This window comes from Rhinolophus ferrumequinum, chromosome 9 (genome assembly GCF_004115265.2).
Source record: "Rhinolophus ferrumequinum isolate MPI-CBG mRhiFer1 chromosome 9, mRhiFer1_v1.p, whole genome shotgun sequence".
Lineage (NCBI taxonomy): Eukaryota > Metazoa > Chordata > Mammalia > Chiroptera > Rhinolophidae > Rhinolophus > Rhinolophus ferrumequinum.
In genome coordinates this window covers 39,090,646-39,114,392 of record NC_046292.1, presented here as the reverse complement: position 1 = coordinate 39,114,392, position 23,747 = coordinate 39,090,646, and the positions used below count along the sequence as shown (strand labels likewise).

Here is a 23,747-nt window from a genome sequence, read left to right as displayed (position 1 = left end):
TCCTAACCTGGAAAAGCTTTCAGGGCTAACCCATCACCTCCTCCCGGGAGCCTGCCCTACGCCCTAGACCTCTGGGCTTCCCTCACTGTGGCCACACTGTGCTGTCATCATCAGTTTGTTCATCTATCTGCCCATCAGCTTGGGGGCACCTGACGACAGTCCAGTCTGACTCATCCCTGTGTCCCCAAAGCACCAGACTCTGGTCCTTTCCATCACTGCCCTAATGCCACCTCCTACTCGAAAGGAAGCTGCTCCTAGAGAATGGCAGAAGCACGCAGGCCCACAGCCAGGGAGCTGGCAGAGGACCTAGCTGCCAGCACCATCTGTCCCTGGAACCGCAGGACAGAGCAGGCATAAGGCAACAGTGTCAGTTCCTCGGCTCAGCCAGGTCGGCCCAGGACAAGAAGAGCCACAGCACCAGCGCCCCGCCCAGCAGCAGCTTGGGTCAGACAAGACGGGGAATTATCTAACTAGCTCAAAGCAGCTCAATGCCAGACCCTGAGTTTTCATATCTGTAAAGCCAGATGAATAATACCAGCAGCCTGGCAGAGCTGTTGGGAAGTTTAAATATGCCTGGCACTTAGCAGGTACTCCTAACTGTTACCATCTCATCCGACCAACCGACCCCGTCATTAACCCATTGAGAAAACTGAAGTCCAGATGAGATGAAAAGAACCAAGATTCACCATGGCAAATCATGTGCCAAGTTCTACGTTCCTCCAAAATCTTTCATCTCACCAATACTATAGCAAGATCTGCAGGAACAGACCTGGTTCATAGATGAGAAAACTGAGGCCTACAGGGGTGAAGTGAATTCGTGTCTCCAAGACAGGTCTCTGGACACTGACACTGTGAGGCAGGGCAGTGAGCCGCCATCCAGAGGTGCCAGGGAGGCCAGCTTGGCGGCCCCTGGACAAGGGATAGGTGAAGGGTGGTGGGGCAGCCTCCCTGGACCCTCATGTATGAGAGGTACGGGAGGCAGGTCGCCCTGGATCTGCACTGTCGGTGTGTGAAGTGAGCAAAGGACGCTGGGAGGAGGTGGGTCTAAGTATGACAGACAGTAAAACCACATTCTGGGTGCACAGAGGCTAGCGATGCCTTCCAGGTCAAGACAGGGGCTGGAAAAGGGTCCCAGCCTCATAGGTAGAGGTTCTGAGTCTCTTGGCAGCTGTACAAATGCAGGCAAATCATTTTATTTCTCCATGTCTTATCTGTACTGGGGGGGAGAGTGATCCTATGCCCACCTCCCTATTATGAGGTCTCAGGGTAGATGGAAAAGCAGATGGGACCTTCAGGGGACTGGCCATTCAGAGGAGAGGAACCATGATGATGTGCTTTCCTGGCTTCCTGAGCTCAGTGTGCAGGGACCGTGTACCTTGGCACCAAGCCTGGAGGACCAGAGAGTCCTCAGAGAGTACACAGTCTGGTGGGCATGACAATACAACCCATCTCATTCCAAACCCCAAACCCCGCCTACAGGGCCCACACCCCCAGCCTGTAGCACATGGCAGCCATGTCTCAGTCCTTTTTAGCTGCTCTGCCCTCGCTCCACTCCAAGCCACACTGGCCTCCATTCAGCAGTTCAGATGCACCAAACTCCCCCCACCTTGGAGCCTGCAAATGAATGCTGTTCCCTCTTTTCCCCCAGCTCCGCCCACGGTTGCCTCCTTCTCAGCAGCTAGGTTTCTGCTCAATTGTCACCTGCTCAGAGAACTCTCCCCTGACCTCTCTCATTATTCTCTAACAGTTCTCAGTTCTCTGAGTTTAATCTCAGCAGAGCCAGTAAGTGGCTGTGTGACCTTGGGCAAGTTACTTAACCTCTCTGTCTCAGTTTCATCTTTAATATGGGCACAATACCAGTATCTACTTCACAGAGTTGTTATAGGAATAACTGAGTTCATGCATGCTTAGCACATAGCTAGCACTTTAATCATATTCACTCCTATTATTACTATTGAAAGCACTTAGCACAGCTTTTCCTTGTGTATTTCTTTGACTACCTTTTCACTGTGTCTCCCTCATTAGCTGTCAGCTCCATACAACAGCCTGGGTTCATCACAGTATGCTCAACACCTGACACATGATAATCCCTATGGATGGAACAACTGAAGTCAGGACAACCTCCTGAGGAAACGCCATTAATTCTGGGAACAGGCAGGATGGGGAAGTGGAAGGGGAAATAATGGCTGAGCCATGTTTTAAATGATAAAGGAATGTCCTCTAAGACAGACTAAGAACTCTAAGGGAGTCTGTCCACAGCTGAGACTGGGGTTCGAATGTGGCTCCTAAATAGGCTGAAGCTGAGTGTCTGAGTCTTCTTCCTCCAGGAAGCCTTCTCAGACAACTTCAGGCCCTTTCTAAGCTCCCATGGTCACTCATTCATTCAGTAGTTTTTGCACTCCTACTATATGAAGGGCACATCATTTTATGTCTATGGGTCTCCCCTCCACAACCACACAGTGGGGTCTTCAAGGCAGGTGGCCCCTGCCTTTCACTATCAGGACCAACTTCAAGGTGATGCACAAATACTTCACAAACATCCAGACCCCAAAGATGTCAAGGCTGGTGGGGACCTCAGAGAAACCCAGACAGGGGAGGCACCTAGCCCAATGTTACATGTGAGCAATGGGATGAAGATACAATTCTAATCCAGGGCGACCAAACATTGTGCCCTAAAACTCCCTACACTGTGAAGTAGATCCCTTACGAGACTGGGCGGCCGGGGTGGGGAGGAGCACCTGCAGCGGTCCTCAGGTTCAAGGTGAAGCAGTGCGTCACCGCAGCGGGTGGTGAGCAGCATGTAGGTGTGTGGGTACATGAGTAGCGCACAGACACGCTGTTTCCGGTCTTCCTCCGCCCTGTCAGCAGCACTGCCCCCGCACAGGGTTCTCAGGGTAGCTGGACAAACAGCCCCATCCTCGTTTCCAGAGTCAATGAAGTACCTGGACCCCACTGGGAGCTATCCTGGGCTGGGCTAGAATTCATGCTGAGCAGAGATACCCAGCCAGCCTCCCAGCCTCCCACTCGTATGCCAGCAGTTCCCTGCCAGACCAGGGGTGTGGGACTCAGTGCAGGGTATAGACTGACCCTTGAATGGGGGAAGTAGAATTATCTCCACTGAGAGAGACAGGACAGGAGGACCTTTCTAGCACCACTGGACAGACACTCCGTGCTCCCCCCAGCCCCCTGCCCCAGCTTGGCAGCAGACACACCACCTCGTTCATTCACTTTCATGTGCAGAGTGCCTGCTGGGTACCCAGTGGTGGGTAAGAGCCAGAACATTCCGACTCCAAACACCCACTGTCTGTAGAACAACAAGATACTGACAAGGGCCCCCAACCCTGTGACACAGGCCTCCCTTCTGTTCCTGATTTAACCTTAGTCTCCAGTGAAGAGAGCTGGGTGGGGTTTTCTGGTTTGCTTGCTGTTCATTAAAAACAGCTTTGGTAACAACCCAGAGTCCCCAAACCTCCCATTTTCCTAGGGAACTTAGGGAATTCAGGAGGGAACAAGGGGAGTCCAAGGAGACCTGGCAGGCAGGCGACAGGCCAGAGGTGGCAATCCAGGCCAGAGTGTTCTCAGCTGGAATGAGGTAAATGGTGTCATCTTATGGGCCCAACTTCCACACCCCACACCCACCTCCACTCCCACACTCAGTGGGGAGCGGAGGGCAGTAGGGGGAAGCAGAATGCCAGCTGGGCTCCAAGTCAGGACGTGTGAACTGGAATCTCTCGGCTTTCATCTGGCCAAGCCTCAGGTTCCCTAAGAGCTCAGCAACTCTAGAGCCAGACTGCCTGAGTGCAAATCCCAGCTCTGCTACTTCATACCAGTGTGATCCTGGGCAAGTCACTCAACCTCTCTGAGCCCCCATTTCCTCACTTAGGACATGGGGTGATAACTCTACCTACCTCGCAGAGAAATGAATGGGTTAATATACGCATGATCTGGTGCCTAGCGTTGTCAACTCTACGTAAGAATTTGCTCTATAAAATGATATTGTAATCTCTGTGACAGTGATATGTCCCTCCCCCACTGCCTTCTCGCCAGTTACTGATGAGGTTCAATGGAGAAAGAGTCATAAAGGGTTAAAGATGACACGGCACAAGAGGACAAACAGACAGCCCTACCCACCTGAAAGATGCTTTCTGCTCTATGCTCAGGGAACAGAAGCAAGACGCCCTGCTGCTCAGATCCCACCCTTGGCCTTGCTGCAAAGTTGCCTGTGCCCATTCATTCATTAAGCATTCCCAGGTACTCTGGTCATACCCAACACTGTGCTGGGCACACTAAGAACAGCCATGGGGAACTCACTGGCTGGTGGAAGAGATGGACATGCGTGTCTACCACACAATCCAGGGTGAGAAGGATCTAAAACCGAGAGAGACGTTCGCTGTACAGAGAGAAATCTGGGAAAGCTTTCCAGAGGAGGCAGCTTCTGAGCTGGGAACTGAGGGCTCAGAAGCACCTTTCCAGGGAGACAAGTTAGCTGTGCGCCACAGGAGACTAGAGGTCACTCTAGCAGAAAGCGCATTATGTACAACAGCATGGAGGAGAGAACAAAGGTGGTACACTGAGGCAGGGACAAGCAGTCCGGGATGGCTGCCATATTGAATGCATAGGGGCGGGCGAGGTGGAATGAGGAGGGAGAAGTCGGCGGGGGCAGATTACCAAAATCCTTTTGTATCAAGTAAGGAATGTGAAAGTTATAGGGAAGCAGCCATCTGAGAAGGAAAAGAATAATCACATTTACTTTTTAGAAGCATCCCTCCAGTGGATGGTAGATTAGAGGGGGTGGGACGTGGGACAGGGGACCCAGGAAGGAGAAGCCACACTGGGTCTGAGTTGAGTGGCGGTCATACAGATGGAGAGAGGCGACAGATAGATTTCTTTACTTGCTCCTTTGAAATAGGCTTTTCCCGAAAACATCCTCAGAGGACAACCCCTCTATGCCCAGTATAACCTCTGTCAGTTTGTCCTGAACCCTTCTCTGTTCACCAGATCAAAAGCCCACAGATTTGGGTCTGTCTCAGGCTTCAGCATCTAATCTCAGCTTGAAAGTCCCTGTTAAGAGGTTCCAGGGGAAAGTTCTCTGCAAGGTCACCTTGCAGGACACATTTCCAACAGCCCTCATTTGTTCCTGTGCTTATTTTTCCCAAGAGGTTATTGTCCCCAAGAACCCCCGGCTCCAAGAACCCCAGAGTCACACTCCCTCACAAGCACACCCCAAACCTTATAGTCTATCAGCTCCGTGGCCTTTGAGCCCTGAACTCTGCGAGTTAAACACCACACAACCATAGAGCTCAGATGTCCTGGCAGAAACACACACAGACCTCGGGTTGGGGTGGAGGGAGAAACACACATCCCCGGAACAGCATTCCAGACAAAAAGAACTTGCAGAAGATGACTCCCCTTACTACAGCCTGCCCTCGGGTTGCTAACGGCCCCTGGGGCTCGTTTGGGGATTGCTGCTTATAATAAACCAGCCCGGGGGTCCTGCAATTTCTCCTTCCAAAAGAGAGTTAGAAAATGGCCCGTGGAAAATGAGAGAGGAGATATAGAACTTCTGACTTAAAATAGAAACTTCAATTCTCTTTTGGGATTCCCAGCCTCCAGTCCCCTCCCCTTTGCCTCCAATCCACCCCCAGCCCACCCTGCATACCCTTCTCAGGTGATTTCCGACATTCTGGATCATTGTGGCTGAGACCCTGCTAGCTGGTCGCCTCAGAGGGAGAGAGACGGACAGAGAGAGACGTGGGTCACCTGAGCAGCAGCCAGGCTCCAGCTCCATAAGAAGCTGTGTCTCCTCCTGCTCCTCCTCCTGAGCTCCCGCCCCTCCTGAGTCCAGGTCCCAGCCTCCACTCAGATTGCCCTCTGCCCCCCTCCTCCTAGAGTCCCGGCACAGCAGGCTCCTGGGCCCGCCTGGTGGAGAGGAAGGAGAGAGGCTGCCAGCTGGGCTACAGCCAAGTCAGGGGGCCCTGTACCCACCCACTGGGCACCTAGCCGGACACTCATTTAGTTTCCAGCCACAGCCAAACTTAGTTACCCCCACTTCCAGCCTTTGACATCATCCCCACGGGGTCTCTTGGCTCTGGGGTCGTTCCCAGGGGCCAGGAAGACTGACAGAACGGGCACCATGCTTCTATCCGTCCACAAGAGGTCAGGACGGAAGGTGGCAGGAGGCCAGGGAGCTGCCAGTAGTGTCCCAGAGAAACACCAGACCCACCTGCTAGTACTCTTCACCCTTGGGAGTGCCACCCTCCAGGCTGCTGGCGTCCAGCAGCTGCTGGCCAAGAACAGGGCGCACCCCTCGTTGCCTCAAAACAGGCGGCATGACTTTTCTAAAAGTGGCACCTGCTAAATCCTGCCTTATTGGCCCCATAGGGCTCAGCCCCTGGCACTCACCCTAACCCATCTGTAGCCACTACTGACGAAGAGACAAGCAGGATTCCCCCTGCTCCCTCTTACTCCTGCAAGAGACTTAACAAGGAGGCCTTGACACTCACACTGGACTGCTCACGACAGGACAATAAACTAAAGTGCTTGGCGGTTAAGAGATGAAGGGGGGCAGAGTTCTAGGCCGAGGAGCTGGGATGGACAAGTGGCCTGGGAGGAAGAACGAGTTCCTTACAGTAACTCAGCACCTACTGTGTGCCAGGCCTCATACTAGTCCTCATTCCAATGCCACAGGGAGTCCCTTGGGGAGGGTAGGTGACATGGCCCAGGTGGCACAGCTGTTGAGTGCAGAGCCATGCTGCAACAGAGGTCAGCCCAAGTCTGAGGCCGCTACCCTTTCCTCTGTACTGTTGCCTCTCGTTTCCTCACCACATATCTAACACTGTCTCCCCCTGGGGCTGAGACACATGAGTTCTGGGCCGGGTTCTTTCACATAATTTGTTATGTGGCTTTGGGCATGCTCCCTCTTGTCTCTGGCCCTCCCCGCTTAGGAGTCAAGGACTCCAATGTCCATCCCTAGGAGCTCATGCCTTGCCCTCCAATTGCTTATGGTCTGTCAGCAGTTCACTATCTGAAAATGAGAATTTAAAGTCACACCAGAAAGACTGCAAGATGGCCCAAGGATGGCACTGAGGGTTGGGGCAAGCTCGGAGGCTTCCTGGAGGAGGTAGTACTAGAGCTAGCCTGGAGACTGAATAAGTTTGGATAGGTTGAGAAGAGGGCTGAGAGGGAAGGCCTAACAGGAACAGAACAGGATGCCCTCATAGGCAGTGAGGATCCTCAACTTACAGGAAGAAGCTGGGGATCCGTCGAAGAGGGCTTCTAATGCCAGGCACCAACAAGCCTCTGAGAATGAAGAACGTGGTCGACACGATAAAAGCCCTGTGAGGTAAAAAGGACAGGTGTCATGAGACCACCCTGGACTGGTAAGGAAATCAGCCCAGAGAGGGGACAGCTCATCTCACTCAATCCACAATCTCATTGGATTCAGGCAGGCAGCCAGGACAACCTCAGGTCCCTCACTATGCAGATGAAGGAAAGGCAACTCAGAGAGCTCCTCCTGGTCCCCAACCCTACCCTCTCTCCAGAGAACCATAATGTCTCAGACGCACTGGACTCAGTCTAGTCTCCTCATTTTACAGATGGATACATTAAGGCCCAGAAATGAAAAGTGAGCCCCACTAAGTCACACAGTGAGGAAGTTGTCTAGAATCATCACTCCTGACCTCAAGTCTAGAGCCCTGTCCACCCCACTCCACGAGGCATAAAAGAAGAGAGGCTTCCGTTAGACTTATAACAGGATTTCCAGCAAGGTTCAATCAATATTATTACCAGAAACAAGCAACAGAGGGCTAGATCTTTCTGCAGAGACCCCTCCAGCCCACAAACGTCTCTCCTCTCTACTATTTATTACAGAAATGATTTTTGTATCTCTTCAGCAGTTCTGTTTGGTATGTTACCCCAGTGAATATTTCCATGGATATCTGCCTCCCTTTTCCAACTCGCCCCGGAGCCCCCTGAGGGCTAAGACCACATCTTACTCCTCTCTGCGCCCCCTCCCCACCAGCCCCCAGACCAGGATCTTAAATGCAGGAAACATAAAACACACCTGGATGAACCATCGTCCTGGAAAGGCAGACCGAGGAGAGGTCTCAAGTGATAGCTAAGTCAGTGGTTCTCAAACTTCTGCCTGTATCAGAACCACCTGGAGGGCTTGTTAAAAACAGATTGCTGGGCCTTGTCTCCAGCAGAGCTTCAGGAGAGCCCAGGAATTTGCGTCTCTAACATGCTGATGCCGCTGGTTCAGTGAGCTAGGTCAGCCCTCCGTTTTACAGCCTGAGGCCCAGAGATTTTACAGGCAGCTCTTGATAGTATATCTCACCGCCATCACCCTCACTGTCATTGTCATTATAGCCCTTCTCACACACCCAGCACTGTGCAAGCACTTCGTGTGCCTTACCAGCTTTGGGCCTCGCCCGAAGAGGAAGGTACTATGATTAGTATTCTCTTACAGAGGACAAAAGAACGGAGGTAAAGAGTGATTTGTCCAAAGTCACAGTTAACATGAGTTAACCAGAATTTGAACCCTGACCTAAGTCAGGAACCCACAGGTTTAACCACCACTCTACACAATCTGCTTACAGTTTATGCTGACCAAGGAATTCTCTAGAGAGAATTCTCCACTACGCTCATTTCTGGTGTGGGATGAGTTTGTGATGCCCTTAGCCAAAGGTCCTTGAGTGGGCCTCTAGGGTGTGCCACATCTGCAGAAAGCCTGCCTCTTCAGCCCTGTCAACCCGGAGGCTTTTCTCCTGCAAACACTTCTTTTCCCACTACATTCTTCATCTGACTCCCCCGATGGGCCTTCCTGGCTGGAGGATAAATGTCTGCGTTCATTGTTCATGTCTCTCTCCCAGCTCTACCTCCACACTCAGTGGCAAAAACACCATGAAATAATCTCCATCTATATTCCACGGTGACTCAGCATTGTCACTGTAAGGCATGCCACAGTTTGTCTCCCCCATCAGACTGGGACCTCCTCGGAATCCTCTGAGTCCTTGGCACAGGGTCTGCCCCGAGCAAGGGTTTAGTGACTAAGTGACGGATGGAAGGATGGATGGAAGGAAGGAAGGAAGGAAGGAGTTGGTGAGCACAGGGGCAAATGAGGGAATGAATGTGTGAATAAATAATCAAACTCCCAGGAATTCCCTCTGCTGGAACTTTGGCCTTCCCAGTTCGGACCACAGACTTTCTGGGGAGAAAGGGACCTCTGACATCATATACTCCAGCTCCTGCTTTCAGCACTGTCCATGGGCCAGAAGCGACAGCTCTCCCCCCTCCACACTCACCCCTGGTGTCCCAGCCTTCACTTACGTAACTCCACGATTGAAGAGCTCACTCCCTCTAAGGCTGCCTATACAATTAAAGAGCTCTACTAGCCAGAAGGGTCTTGCCATCACCTCATGACCATGGCTCTGGGTCACCCAGAACAAAGCTGTTTCCCTGGCCTGTGACAATGGCAGAGATGTGGGAGCACACATCCTACCCTCTGCCTGACCCTGGCCTCTCTGTGGGGACAGAGCCCCAAAAAGCAGTTTCCAGGCTCTCGGCCTCACATAGAAAGGTGCTGGCTCAGGTAGTAAATGGCCATCGACTGTGATCAAATGGCCAGCAGCTGTGGCTAGTTGGCCGTCAGCTGTAACCAGTGAGCCATTAGCCATGAATATAACTGCCATGGCTAGGCTAGTAGCAAAAAGGAAAAAGGGGGAGCTAGCAAGAAGATGGTGGCTGAGTCTGCAAGCGGCACAGTGAGGGTTGAGAATTGTGTTGCTCCTGGTTCCTGTTTCTCCAACCCAGCCACCAGTGAGAGTATAGTGGTATGACTCCCCCATCTATGCTCTGTGGGTGTTCCTTTTTGGCCTTGCCATGTCCTGCGTTCTTGTGTGGGGAGCAGGACCAGAGACCCCACAGACCCCGCAGGCCTTCCCGCACGACACATGGCGTAGTCGGCAGGATCCCCTGCACTACACATGGCGCAGCGAGCAGGGTACGGTGTCGGCCAAAGCTTCCCGAAGGGCAGTGGAGCAGTTTGTGTATATGAACACTCAGTTGCAGGAAGACCAGGAGGAGCAGCTGCCTGAGAGCTGGAACCCCGTGGAGGGGTGGAAAGACGTGGACGGTTCCCCAACCAGCAGAGGCCAGAGAAAGTGAAGGTTGTTGCGGCCCTGTGAGCTGGGAAGTGCTTGCTGAGACAGCCCGGATGCAGGACTTGTAGTCCCAGGAGGAAACGCTTGCTGAGTCCTCCTTGGGAGCTGAGGGTGAGGTCAAGGTCGTCCCTCACCCCCTGGACGGCCCTGGCGAATGACTATGGACTATGGGGAATTGCCTTCCATCCCTAATTTAATGGACAGCTTGACTATTTGTTTGGGAACATACAGCCATGTAGTGGAACTGGCGGATGTTTGCTTTTGTGTCTTGACCGGCCACCATCGAGAATATGTAAGCACCTTGACTGTGAGCCGCTGTTGTTCCAGCACGGTACCCTGAGAGGCCCAGAGAGAGTGGCAGTGCCCTGAGAGCCCTGGCTGTGTCAGGAAGTCTGGCTGAGCCCAGAGAGAGTGGCAGTGCCCTGAGAGCCCTGGCTGTGTCCAGAAGTCTGGCTGTGTCCAGAGAGAGTGGCAGTGCCCTGAGAAGCCCTGGCTGAGTCCAGGAAGTCTGGCTGTGTCCAGAGAGAGTGGCAGTGCCCTGAGAGGCCCTCGTGTGCCCGGGGAGACTAGTGGTACCCTAAGAAGTCCAGGAAGTCTGGCTGTGCCCAGAAGTATTGGTGGTGCCCAGAGAAACCCTGGCTGTGCCCGGGGAGACTAGTGGTACCCTAAGAAGTCCAGGAAGTCTGGCTGTGCCCAGAAGTACTGGTGGTGCCCTGAGAAACCCTGGCTGTGCCCGGGGAGCTTGGCTGTGTCCAGGAAATAGCTTTCACCTCCAGGCTCCTCGCACAGGGCCCCTCGCGGAAGACGCTTGTCGCGTAGATTGTGAGGCGAGACCCTGTAGGGGTGGAGTGTGGGGACAGAGCCCCAAAAAGCAGTTTCCAGGCTCTCGGCCTCACATAGAAAGGTGCTGGCTCAGGTAGTAAATGGCCATCGACTGTGATCAAATGGCCATCAGCTGTGGCTAGTTGGCCGTCAGCTGTAACCAGTGAGCCATTAGCCATGAATATAACTGCCGTGGCTAGGCTAGCAGGAAAAAGGGGGAGCTAGCAAGAAGATGGTGGCTGAGTCTGCAAGCGGCGCAGTGAGGGTTGAGAATTGTGTTGCTCCTGGTTCCTGTGTCTCCAACCCAGCCGCCAGTGAGAGTATAGTGTGGTATGACTCCCCTACCTATGGCTCCGTGGGTGTTCCTTTTTGGCCTCACTATGTCCTGCGTTCTTGTGTGGGGAGCGGGACCAGAGACCCCAAAGACCTCGCCTGACACCCTGCACGACACTCTCTGTCCAGACTTATTTCTAATCTTCCCAAGCCATGAACGGAGCTTCCCACTAGTGCCTCACACACCTGGGGTTTCCTCTGTTCCTGCTGTTCCCACCACTCTGATGCTCTCTAATACTATATAACTCTGTATCCACACCCTGCCCTCATCAAGGCCAAGCTCAAATGACACCACCTCCAAGAAGTCCTCTGGGCCCCTCCTAATTAGAAATTGCATCCTCCTCCTCTGTACCCTTAATCCCCACACACAAACACACACACACTTCACAGCCCTTTATTCCTCTTCACTGCCTGTTATTTCTCTCCCACGTTGCTTTTTCTCTTCAGTTGGGCTGATTTGTGCTGATTTCTCCTTGTTGACCTTGAGCAAGCTGGCAGCAAGGATGGTAATGATTCATCAGACTATCCTGCCCCCCTCCCGCCAAACACTCAGGGCCTTGATCAGAGTAGATGCTCAGTCAGTGCCCAGAGAATGAAGAAACGAGTCAATGAATGGGGAAGAATGAAGGAATGTGTGAGTGAATGGAAGTAAATACTTGTGTGAATGAATAAGTTAATGAATAAATGCAAGAATGGTCATCCTCTCCTGTCCTTCAAGCTGAATACTCCTAGTTCCTTCTGGGGGCTCCCTGGGCATGGCATGACAGAATAAAGGAAGTCGTGGGAGACCTGGGTAGTGGGACAAGAAGGAGGAACAAAGGAAGGGGGGTAGTGATACCAGCAAGAGAGGAAGTAGAGGGGAAGTAAATGTTATTAATACCTCCAGGCCAGGCCTCTCTCAGAACCACAGCCCTTTAAGGAAAAGCTGAACTAGAAGAGCAGTGAGAAGCCAGTTCAATGGTCCAGGGGAGAGAAGACGTCACCTGGTGGAGATGGAGAGGAGGGAATGCTAAGAAGTCATGGAGGCCAGATTGAGGATGCTGTCCAGTCAGTCCTGAATTCCATCCTGTCCAGGGGGGCTCAACCGTGCCCTCCCTTCCCCCTCTCACCACCTCCTACTGTGGGGACTGAACGCCTCCTTGGTCCAGCTACTGGGGGGCCTGGACCGAGCCTGACACCCTGGATTGGGCCCTTTCAGGAAAGCTGCTCACAACATGGGCTCATATTACCTCACCCCACCCTATGCCCAAGTGAGTCAACAGTGGCTGCACTCTCCGGACTCTGAGTCCTGTGCCCCTAGGCCCTCCCCAGGGCCAGCCTCCACCATCCTGGTGAGAGGCCCACCTATCCCAGCTCAAATCCCAGATGCGTTCTGCCCCAGCCTGCGCAAACACCAGTGTGCCAGGCACCATCTGGCTTGTCTGGAGCCCAGCAACCGGGTAGAGGCAGTTCTGCTAAGGGGGTTGCTGGACGGAGGAGGAGCCGGCAGCAGGAGGATCCAGGGAAAGTGGCCCGTCCGAGGCAGGGAGATGGGGGAGGGGCTGCGGGAAGCTAGCTGGGCCCTTACCCAAGTGGTGGGACACTCTAGACCCAACAGCTTGCAGGGCCGAGGCCAGGGGAGTCCGCTGGGGACGGCAGAGAAACGGGTCCGCGGGGAGAGGCTCTGAAACAGGCAACCCAGGTCCTAGAGCAGAGTCTAAGGGAAACGCTGCAGGAAGCTGGAGGCAGGCGCAGGAAGCGCGGGAGCAGAGGTACAGGCGGGGGCAGACGGGCGAGTTCCTGGGCGAGACTGGTCCCCTCCCCTCCCCTCGCCCACACGGGTGGGGCGGCCCCAGGGCTGCCTATCCTGCGGATCACAAAGAGGTAGGGCACCAGGGCTGGCGCCAGACACTCCGCCCCGCGAAGCAGGCGTCAATCTCAGGCACCCGGCAAAGGCAGAAACGTGGCGCTGAACCTGGTGGGTCCACGTGGAGTGGGGTAGGCTCCCTGGTGCCAAAGCCCCACCCTGTTACTGCTAATCCAGCCCCACATGAATGAAAAGTAATACGCTATTCATTCACTCTTTTATTGAGCACCTACTAAGTGCCAAACACTGCTGCTGGGTGCTAGAATGAGGTTCTGAGCAAGACATACTGTCTTTGCCTTTATGGGTATCCATAAAAAAAAATAAAAAAAAATAAAAAAAAACCTTTTTTAATGGGTAGTTTTACTTGAAAAGAACAAAGCAAATGAATACCATCTATGATCTCTTCACTCAAAGAGAATCAGTAGGGTTGATATTTTAGGGTCTGTGCTTCCCCTAGACTAGAGCTTAAAGATGTAGACGTGCTGATGGGGGAGATGGAGGCACCCCTGCTCCCCTCACCATGTGTATGTATACATGTTATATAACAGGCTATGAAATGTATCATACAATCATAGGTATGAGGAGCCACCTAGAAAAATCTCCGTCAGTGTTCATGCTTGGGATACAGGCTCATCTGGCAAACTAAGAAGGGACATGATGGTGGTCCCTGAAAGACAACGTCTGGGGAGGAGGAGTTTGGCAGCAGGAGTGCATTCTACACCAGGAGGGTAGAGTGGGAGGTATCAGTCATTCCAGACACCTCACAGAGGCTGGCACGTGAACTCATCCTGCCCCAGCCTCTCGGGAGAAAAAGATACTCTGAACCAAGAGAGCTGCCATTCTGAGCTGGGCCACACCTGGGGCCCAAGCAGCACTCCTGTGGGGACCCCTCGCTGTGTAGCAAGATGGGGCACTTCCCCATGTCACATTGTCTGGGCCATGCTCTTGGGGCACCCTAAGGGTGAGCTCCTCAGGGCAGGAATGATGGGTACCCCCTTCGTGGGGCTTTTTGGCCGCAGCCTGGGCAGCAACACAGGCCTTTCTCTGGCTCAGCCAGCAGCTTTAATGCAGTCGCCTCAGCTCAGCAGAGGCCCCAGGTGTCAGCAGCAGCAAATGACATCCAAGATTGCTTTCCAAGTGCAATGAGTCATATTTGGAGACACCTAAAAACATATGGGACAGGTGGACTTTTCAGGGAAGGGGAATCCCCACACTGGCAGGATGGCTCTGGGCTGGCATAAACAATGGTTTAATGTTAATGTGACACTATTTGTAATCCAACGGTGACTCCTGGAGATATTCAAGTTATCTAAAAAAAAGTGACCATGTTCGATATACTGTTTTGTAATTTGATTTTTTTCCTCTCAACAATTATCATAAATATCTTTCCATAATTTTAATTGCTACATAGTATTTCTTCTTGGGGATCTACTGGAATTTATTAACCTATCTCTTTCTTATTGCTTCCATAGCTTTACTGAGATATCATTACATACAACAAACTACACATATTTAAAGAATACAGTTTGATGAGTTTTTACATATATTTTAGATATAGATATAGATACAGATATAGATATATCCATGTAAACATCACCACAATCAAGGTAAAGAACATACTCCTCACCCCCAAAGTTTCTTTATGGCCCTTTGTAATCTCTCCCTTTGGTTCCATACTGCCCCCTCCCCCACCTCCCCAGGCAAACAATAATCTGCCTGTCACTCTGGATTACTTTGAATTTTCTAGAATTCTGTATAGATGGATAAAAAGTATATACTTTTTTTGTCTGGCTTCACTCACTCAGCATAATTATTTTGCAATTGATATATATTGTTGCACACATCAATAATTTTTTTCTTTTTATTGCTGAGTAGAATGCCATCTTATGGATATATCACAATTTGCTTATTCATTCACTTATTGACAGACTTTGGATTGTTTCCAGTTCCTGGCTATTACACAAAGAAAGCTGGTATGAACATTCATATTCAAATCTATCTGTGGACATGTACTTTCATTTCTCTTAGGTAAATACCTAGGAGTGGAATGGTCATATGATAAACGTATGTTGAACATTTTTTAAGCTGCCAAAATATTTCCAAAATGGTGTTATCATTTCACATCCCCACCAGTAGCATATGAGAACTCCCCATCTTCACAGCACGTGGTGTGTGGCTAGTCAGTTTAATCTTAGTCATTTCAGTGGATTTATAGTGGTACATTATTGTGGGTTTGATTTCTATTCCCCTGTTCATTAGTGTTCTCAAGCATTCTTTTGTATACTTCTTTGCTATGATCTGTGCATTTTCTTTGGTAAAATGTCTATTCAAATCTTTCCCCATTTTCTTCCTTTTTTTAAAATTAGTTTCAGCTGTACAAGACAACATTGTGATTGGACAGTTATATTTTTAAAAATTGGATTGTTTGTTTTACTGATTTATAAGAGTTTATATACCCAAAAGAATTGAAAGCAAGTTCTCCAAGAGATGTTTGTACGTACACCCATGTTCATGACAGCATTATTCACAATAGGCCAAAGGTAGAAGCAACCCAAATGTCCATTGACTAATGAATGGATAAACAAAATGTGGTATATATATAGTATACAATAGAATAGTATGCAGACTTCAAAAGGAAGGAAATTCTGACACATGCTACAATATGGTTGAACCTTGAAGACATTATGCTAAGTGAATAAGCCAATCACAAAAAGACAAATAGTGCATGATTCCACTTATATGAGGTACTTAGAGTAATCAAAACCTTCTTATAGGAGGTTTATAATTTTAGCTTTTACACTTAGACTATAATCTATTTCGAGTTAATTTTTTTATTTGGTGTGAGGTAAAGATAGAAGTTCATATTTTTACATATGGCTATCCAGTTGGTACAGCACCATTTGTTGAAAAGATTTTCTTTTCCCCATTGAATTTCCTTGGCGCCTCTGTCAAAAGTCAGTTGATTATATCTGTGTGGGTCTACTTTTGGACTCTGTACTTTGTCCTAGTGATCTGTATGTCTATCTGTAAGCCAACATTACATTTTCCTGACTACTGTAACATATAACAAGTCTTAAAATCAAGTAACACAAGTCCTACTTTGTTCTTTTTCAAAATTGTTTTGGCTATTCTGCATCTTTTGCATTTCCATTAAATTTTAGAAGCAGCTTCTCAATTTCTTAAAAAAAATAAATCTCTTGGATTTTGATTGGGATTGTATCGAATCCATCAATTGGGAAAGAATTGACTAATAATATTGAGTCTTTTGACCCGTGACAGGGTATATCTCTCCATCTATAAAGGTTTCCTTCAATTTCTCTCTGCAATGTTTTATAGTTTTCAGCTACAACTCTTGCACATATTCTTGTCAAATTTATTACTAAGTATTTATATACTTATACTATAATAAACGTACTTTAAATTTTTCCATTTCAATCAGAATATTGCTAGTATGTAGAAATACACTTGACTTGCTCTTTGTGTGTTAAACATACATCTTGAAACTTACTAAACTCACATAGTTTTAGTGGTGTTTTGTAGATTCCTTAGGATGTTCTACATAGATGATCACATTGTCTGAAAATTAAGACAGTTTTACTTTTTCATTTCCAATCTATATGCCTTTTATTTTTTGTCTTGCCTGATTGTGCTGACTTGAAACTCCAGCACAACATTAACTAGAAGTAGTAAGATCCCAACATTCTTTCTTTGCTCTTGATCTAAGGGAGAGAGCCTTTATTATTACTTGAGCATTTATTATTATGTAATTCCTTTGCTAGCATAGCTAGCAATAAACTAAGTACACACAGAAATGAATGAGAACACATAAATATATCCCACTACACCAACACAAAATGCTTTTCCAACACAATTTTCATTTAGTCACATCACAAAAGCCCACAGCCATTCCAACACCACCCAATACAAGTGGAAGCATTATGAAGGAGAAGTCAAAGGAGAAACAGACAGCAATTTCAACCGACAGTGGTTAAAATAGCTTACTTTTTCAAATTTTACACAATCACATGATCATGTAACCACACCACATTGTAAGGCTTGGTTGAAGTGTGTGCCCTTCTGCACTAACCTGTGTGTGACCTATGAACAGTGAGCGGACTTACCCGTCTTGGCCCTAGGACCTGACATCATATCCAGCCCAAAGTAGGTGCTCAATAAATGTTTGTCAAATGGCTTGTGTGCGCATGTGAAATACACCCTAGACTGAAAATTAAAGAACCTGTGTTTGAATCCAGCTCCGCCACTAATAAGCTCTATGACCTTGAGCATGTCACTTAATTTCCTTGATCTTCAGTTTCTTCATTTGTTTATAAAGACCTTTTCTAAAATATAGTTGTATTTTAGTGATTTTTTTTTACCTAAGAAATATATGCATATGGTTTAAAAATTAAATAGTATGGAAAGATTTGTAATGAAAAGCAATTGTACTCTACCCTTCTTCTCCTAACTGCCAGTCCTGCTCCCTGGAGGCAACATTTTTTAACTATTTTAGCTACTTCTTCTAGTTGGTATCTACATTTTTTAAATAAATAATGTGCTTATATGGCAATTTCTTGCTTTATCAGTTTTAAACATTACCTAGAGCTGTTCTTCCATGACAGATGATAAATTAACATAAACCACCGCCATCACTCCTCTCTCCCCCATCCCAACAGTGTTCTTCTGTCAATGTTTGTAACACCTCTGTGGTTACCTTTGTAAAGTTCAGTGATACATATATATTCTCCCATTGTTCCATAATCTATAGACAGTCATGTTTGACTCTGCACTTTATAAAATAAGGATATTAGGGCCTTTATTTTGCCCTTTAACTCTCTTCTCTTTCTTCTACCTCTTAGCTTTCCTGTCTGAATTTTTCTTTTTAAGTTTATTGGGGTGACAATTGTTACTAAAGTTACATAGACTTCAGGTGTACAATTCTATAATACATCATCTATATATATATCTCATTGTATGTTCACCACCCAGAGTCAGTTCTCTTTCCTCCTGTCTGAATTTTTAAATCATCAAGGTTGTTGACATTAAATTCTGTTCTGTAACCATAAATACATCTTCAAAGCTTTGACTATAGATTGATTCTAATGTACAGTGTTTACATTATTATCAGCTGGGGGAATATTAGTTATGTCAGAGCCAACAGGGTACTGTTACATTTCCTTCATTATAGAGCTGTTCGTTTTTCCTGCAGTTTCTAATTACTTTTGTTCTTTCTTGTACTGTTTTCCTTAATTTATCCTTACCCACTTGATCAGGTATACCTCTCTGGGCTTTTAAGACACCATGGTTAGTTCTATCATATCAAATAGTCTATTAGATCCACTTTTTTTTTTTTCTCAGAGCTCTCCATCCTCTTGTTCCAATTTGGTCTGGTTGTTCTTTGAGATTTATAGGTGTGGTGGCCATTAACACTGTTCGCAAATATTCTGGTTCTCCACCTAGATGTGAGGCAGAATTGCATGTTCCTGACTCCGTCGTAGTTAGGTTGGGCCATGTGACTTGCTTCGGCCAAGTTACATGTTTTCTTCTAGTTGGAAGCTTTAAGAGTCAGTGAATGATGATCTCTTCTCTTCGTAGTGATGAGCAACATTCAAGATGGTGGCTGTGCTAACAGCCTCTGTCCTGGAATGAGAACATGGAGTAGAGTCCCTAGCTGGCCCACAATTGACACGTTAGCGTGAGCGAGAAATAAGCCATTGTTATGTTCAGCCACTGAGACTGTGGAGTGTTTGTTTCTGATTCGTAACCTAGCCTCTCCCAACTGACATGGAAATTGGTACCAGAAGTACACTGTTGTAACAAAACCTAAAATATGTGGTATTGACTTACGTTCATATAGGGAGGAGCAAATAAATTGTTACTGGAGGCAGCGGTGAAACATTAGGTACAACTATGTCCTGCAGTAAGTGGGAGGGCAGCTCATGGACCTAATAAACTTTTAGCTCAACGAAAGAGGTTGGAAATTGAACATTAGTGGTGCGTATTGGCCATAGTTATTAATAGCAAAGTACTCCAAGAAAGATAATAATTCAAGAAAAGAATTGGCCAGTTTTCAAGTAAAAAAGAAGTGAAAAAGGAAGAGTTAAAACATTCAGGGACTTTCAGGATTGCTGCTCAATCCCAATGTATAAAAGATGAAACCAAGAAGGATTTTGAGTGAAGAAAGCTAAGTGAAAACAGAAGTATTATCAACACGTCCTTGTTAAAACCCATAAGTGAACTGTGATGTCTCACGGTGAAGGTCTAGTTAAGGGCATGACACCCAGTAAACCTTTCAACTGGGCAAAATAAATGAGGAAAAGGGAAGTAGAGATGTGGCTCTCCCCCTGTATCGGGTCCAGTTAGACAGAACCCATGGTAGGAGTCCTCAGAGGGGATTTAATGCAGGGACTTGTTGTTCCATGGTGTTGGAAGCCCAAAACAACAAAAACAGGCTATTGATATAACCCAGATATTAGTGACTACGAGAAGCACCACTGCTCCTAGGACTGAGGTAATCAGCTCCTAGTCATTGCCAAAAGCAGCTACTCTCTTTAGGACTAGGGAATAAAAAGGAAGACATGTGGTTACCAGACCTAAATGTTTAGAGGGGAGCTCCACTTGGCTGCTACTCAGACCTCTGAAGGGGTACCACATGGCTGCTGTGTGGACATCTGAGGAGGACACCAAGTAGCCGTGGACCTCTCGGTGACTGGTCTTCACACTGAGAGGAGTGACTGGCTGACACGGAAACTTCTGAGAGGACGTGATGTGGCTGGCGCTGAGAGGGCCCAAAGAAGATGGAGGCTGAAGCCGTAGCTGTCCTTTGCTACTGGAGGGATGCTGTTAGGTGTTGACTTTAGGAAGGCAGTCCCACTTCCCCTTCTGCCACCTTCTCATCTCCTGCCAATTCTTCCCACTGGGAAAACCTAACAGGAAGCCAACAGGCAAGGACACCTGCGAAATGGTGGTTTGCTGAGTTCCAGTCAACACAGACAAAAACATATAAGGGTGAGCTTGGAGCTGAGATATCATAGGAAAACAACAGCATATCCAACAGAGCATGCTGGCCCAAGATACCCACATTTAAATCAAAGATATATGTAAGGTATATAAATGTCTATTCATTTGTTGTACACCTGAAACGATTAGGTTGGTGCAAAAGTAACTGCGGTTTTTGCAATTATTTTTAACCTTTTAAACTGCAACTACTTTTGCACCAACCTATAATATAATATTATATGTCAACTATAATTTTAAAATATTTTTTAAAATAGTTTCATTAAATAAAGACATGTAACTGTAATCAATCAATCGAATAATTATAGGGGTGAAAAAACAAAGAAATACAGCAAATCTATATATGTCCTGTACCTAGAAAAGACGTTGGGGGTGGCTTATTGGTATATGGAACAGAAACAAAGAGATAAGGAGTCAATTAAGTTTTCAGGAGGGTTCTAGTCTCAAAAGAACTACCAGCTTGAGCTAAGAGACTGTAACTATTCAAGTAATAAAATGGTCCTTGGGTCCCTAGCCATTTATGGGCAGAAAGTCAACTGAGAAAATGACTCAATCCCCAATTTGGGTATATTCTCCAACATTCTTTTGAGATTGGCCAATGAGGATGATGGTAAAGGGAGGACCTCCTACAGAGCCCTACAGAAGCCACAGCGAACAATGCATAAAGGAGCTATTTCCAGGGAGTAGAATCTGGGCCTACCCAAAGAATATTTTCCATTGTCATGGAAGAGGGCCCTAAAAATGTCTGCCTAGTAGAATTTCAGAATTGCTAGGAGCCACTCTCTAATGCTGTGTGTCTCCCATTCTTTCCCTTTCCAAATAAGAGTGTTTCCATGTTCCAGTTCCACCACTTACGTTGGGGTGGGGGGAGCAGCATGTACCATGTCTTCATTTCTCCAGTTCACTTCTCCAGGTTAAGATGAGCCACTTCTGGACCTGACTTAGAAAGCTCAGTGCATCATTCAGAAACTCTGTGCCCTGGATGACTTTAAAAGCAGAGATAGTGGACAAGGGCATTTAGGACAGAAGGCATAGTCTGTACCAACCCTACAGGTGTGGGAGAGCACAGGGATTCTGTGCTCTGGAACAAAGAAGTGGGGCACATCACCCCATCTTTGCACAGCCCTGTTTATTGTTAGAAAGTTTGGCTTAAGGTAAGAAAGAATGTCAGAGCTGGGAGAGTCCTAAGAGAACAACTGGTCCCATCTATCCGTCTTAGAAGTGGAGTCCACGTCCCAGAGTGGGAAGGGGACTTACCCAAGGTTACAGAAATCTGCATGTGCACAGCCAGAACCCGAGTCTCCTGACTCTCAGTATGTTAGCAGTGGGCTCATAGGTATCTCCTCCCTTCTTCCCGCTCCCCGCCCCCACCCCCAAAACCAGGCCATTGAGCTCTCAGAGCTCCCCCAGCCCATGCTCCGTGCGCACACTATCCATTCTTATTTACTCCCTAAAGCATCCCTGCAGCCTCTGACCCCTAGAAATTTTAGACATCCCAAGGAGAATAGCTGCTTATAACCATTTGCTAATTACACGTATGGATGTCAATTAATTCATTTAGCTAATCAGCCACTCAATGAGCACCGCGCACCAAAGAACTGTAAAAGACAGGCATATGGTGAGAGAGGAGAGTGACTGGGGGCTCATGCAGCGTGCAGGGATGGGGAGGCTGCAGCTGCTCCCCACTCCCAGATGAGTGACAGGAGGCAGCTTAATGACGGGAGGGTGGGGGGCAAGCTGAGGCTGCTGCTGCCATAAAGCAGAATTATGGCCTTCCATAGTTCAGTGCTGGCAAAACACAAGCGTGCCCGCGCACACACATAAACACACATTTCGGTGTACACACACGCGCACTCGGGTGCTCACAAACATAGCACGCACATACCCATAAACACAGTACATATGTACAGGCGCACACATGGACGTACACACATATGTGAATGTGTGGGGTCATGTGGAATCAATCCACAGAAATTGTTTTAACCAAGTTCTACCTTAGATGGAAGCTGAAAGAAGGGATTTCTCTTTAATTGCACCCAACTTTGTGCCAAGCACCATGCTCAGCCTTTCCACATATGTTATTTCATTTAATCTTCACATAACCCCACAAAGAATGAATTATATTCACTTTACAGATCAGGAAACTGAAGCTCAGAGAAGCCAAGACACTTGCCCAAAGCTACACAGCTGGTAAGAGGCAAAGGTGGGATCCATACCCTAAGGACCACATGATGTAGGGGGCAGGGAAGAGAAGCAGGGGTTTTCATCTGCTTGCAGTGGGTAGACTTTTGGGAAAATAGCCTCTTTTCGGGGGACCAATTGCTTAAGGAGTAAAAATGGGCTGCTCGCAGGCTTTGTGCCACAGGGATGAGAAGAAAAAATTGAACACTGATGAGACAAAGGATTGATGGGAGGAGAGGGAGACACACACTTGAGACTATATCACAAAGGTCATTGTCACTGGGAAAGGGATCTCCCAGGCAGCTTCAGCATTATCCCATGCGTCCACTCTGATACCACCTCTGTGCCAGACCCAGTGCTTGGGACACAGGGTGAATTAGATCTGAGCTCATAGCCAGCTGAGGCAGACACAGTGGCATAGGCTGTCACCGAAAACACAAGCATTTGAACTGGCTGTCTGGATCCAGAGCCCAAGCTCTCCCATTTTCCATGTTCCTTCTTCTGCCTTCTCTTGCGAGGAGCTAGGCTTGGAAGCCTAAATGAAGCCCCTGAACTCCCTGCGAGGGACTCTGGCTTCCCGCCTCAGGCCTTCTCTCTGGGGTCCTACCCTGGCCCTTCCTCATCTCCTTAATGACTACAGGGTTTGGCGGCCTATCCCATAAAACAAGAATAAAAGTTTCTTCAATTTTAGGGGGTGGGGGAAAGAAGATTCTCTTCTTCCAGCCTCTCCTTTTACCACTCATGTCCATTCACCAAAGTGGTAATAAGGGACCACAAGTTAGGTGATTCATTTATTCATCTTTTCAGCAAGCACTCTGGAATATTTCTCTGGTCTAGGACTGGGTGGTGTCAAACATTATTTTAAACAACAACAACAACAACAAAAACCTTGCAGCTCAACCCCCAGCTCACATCAACATGATGTCCAGTATTTCTGTCAGTTAAAAATCTTTCTGTTGCAAGTGACAGAAAATCCAACACAAACAAGTTGCAGCAGCGGGAGTGTATTGATTCATATAACTGAGAAGTCGGGGGGTACTAGGCAACTTTAGGCACAGCTTGATTCAAGGGCTCAAGCAAAGTCATCAGGACCTGCCTTTCTCTATCTTGTTCTTACTCTCTCCCTTGTGTTGGCTTCTTTCTAAGTAAGGCTCCACGTGGTGATAAGCACCCCTTCTTTTCAAATTCAAGGCCACCCGGAAAGAGGAACTTCTCCACAAGCTCCTGTAGAAGCACTGGGATTTGCTCTGATTGGATGGGCTCAGGGCACATGCCTTCCTCTGAACCAATCACCATAGCCAGGGGAATGTCATTCTCAGATTGGCTGGATCCAGGGTGGAGTCCCACTGAAACCATTTGGACTGAGGATGGGGTGGATCCCCAAATGTTAT

The 23,747-nt window shown here is 48.1% G+C and overlaps 1 protein-coding gene across 5 annotated transcripts in view; it reads right to left on the bottom strand.

Moving 5' to 3' along the window:
- Positions 1 to 13,068, bottom strand: part of ACOT11 (acyl-CoA thioesterase 11) — a 50,628-nt gene extending 37,560 nt beyond the window's left edge. For 2 of the 5 annotated variants that reach the window (XM_033114410.1, XM_033114409.1), the window contains exons 1-2: positions 12,883 to 13,068; positions 7,243 to 7,335 (exon numbers count right to left, since the gene is read on the bottom strand). Coding sequence is in view for 1 of the 5 variants with exons in the window: in XM_033114408.1 (XP_032970299.1) it covers positions 5,660 to 5,788 (129 nt within the window). In the remaining 4 variants the exon portion in view is untranslated. Of the gene's footprint in view, positions 1 to 5,659; positions 5,830 to 7,242; positions 7,336 to 12,195; positions 12,299 to 12,882 lie in introns of those variants that run through there. The other 3 variants (XM_033114412.1, XM_033114408.1, XM_033114411.1) reach the window with 2 other exon arrangements.
- Positions 13,069 to 23,747: the final 10,679 nt, after the last annotated feature.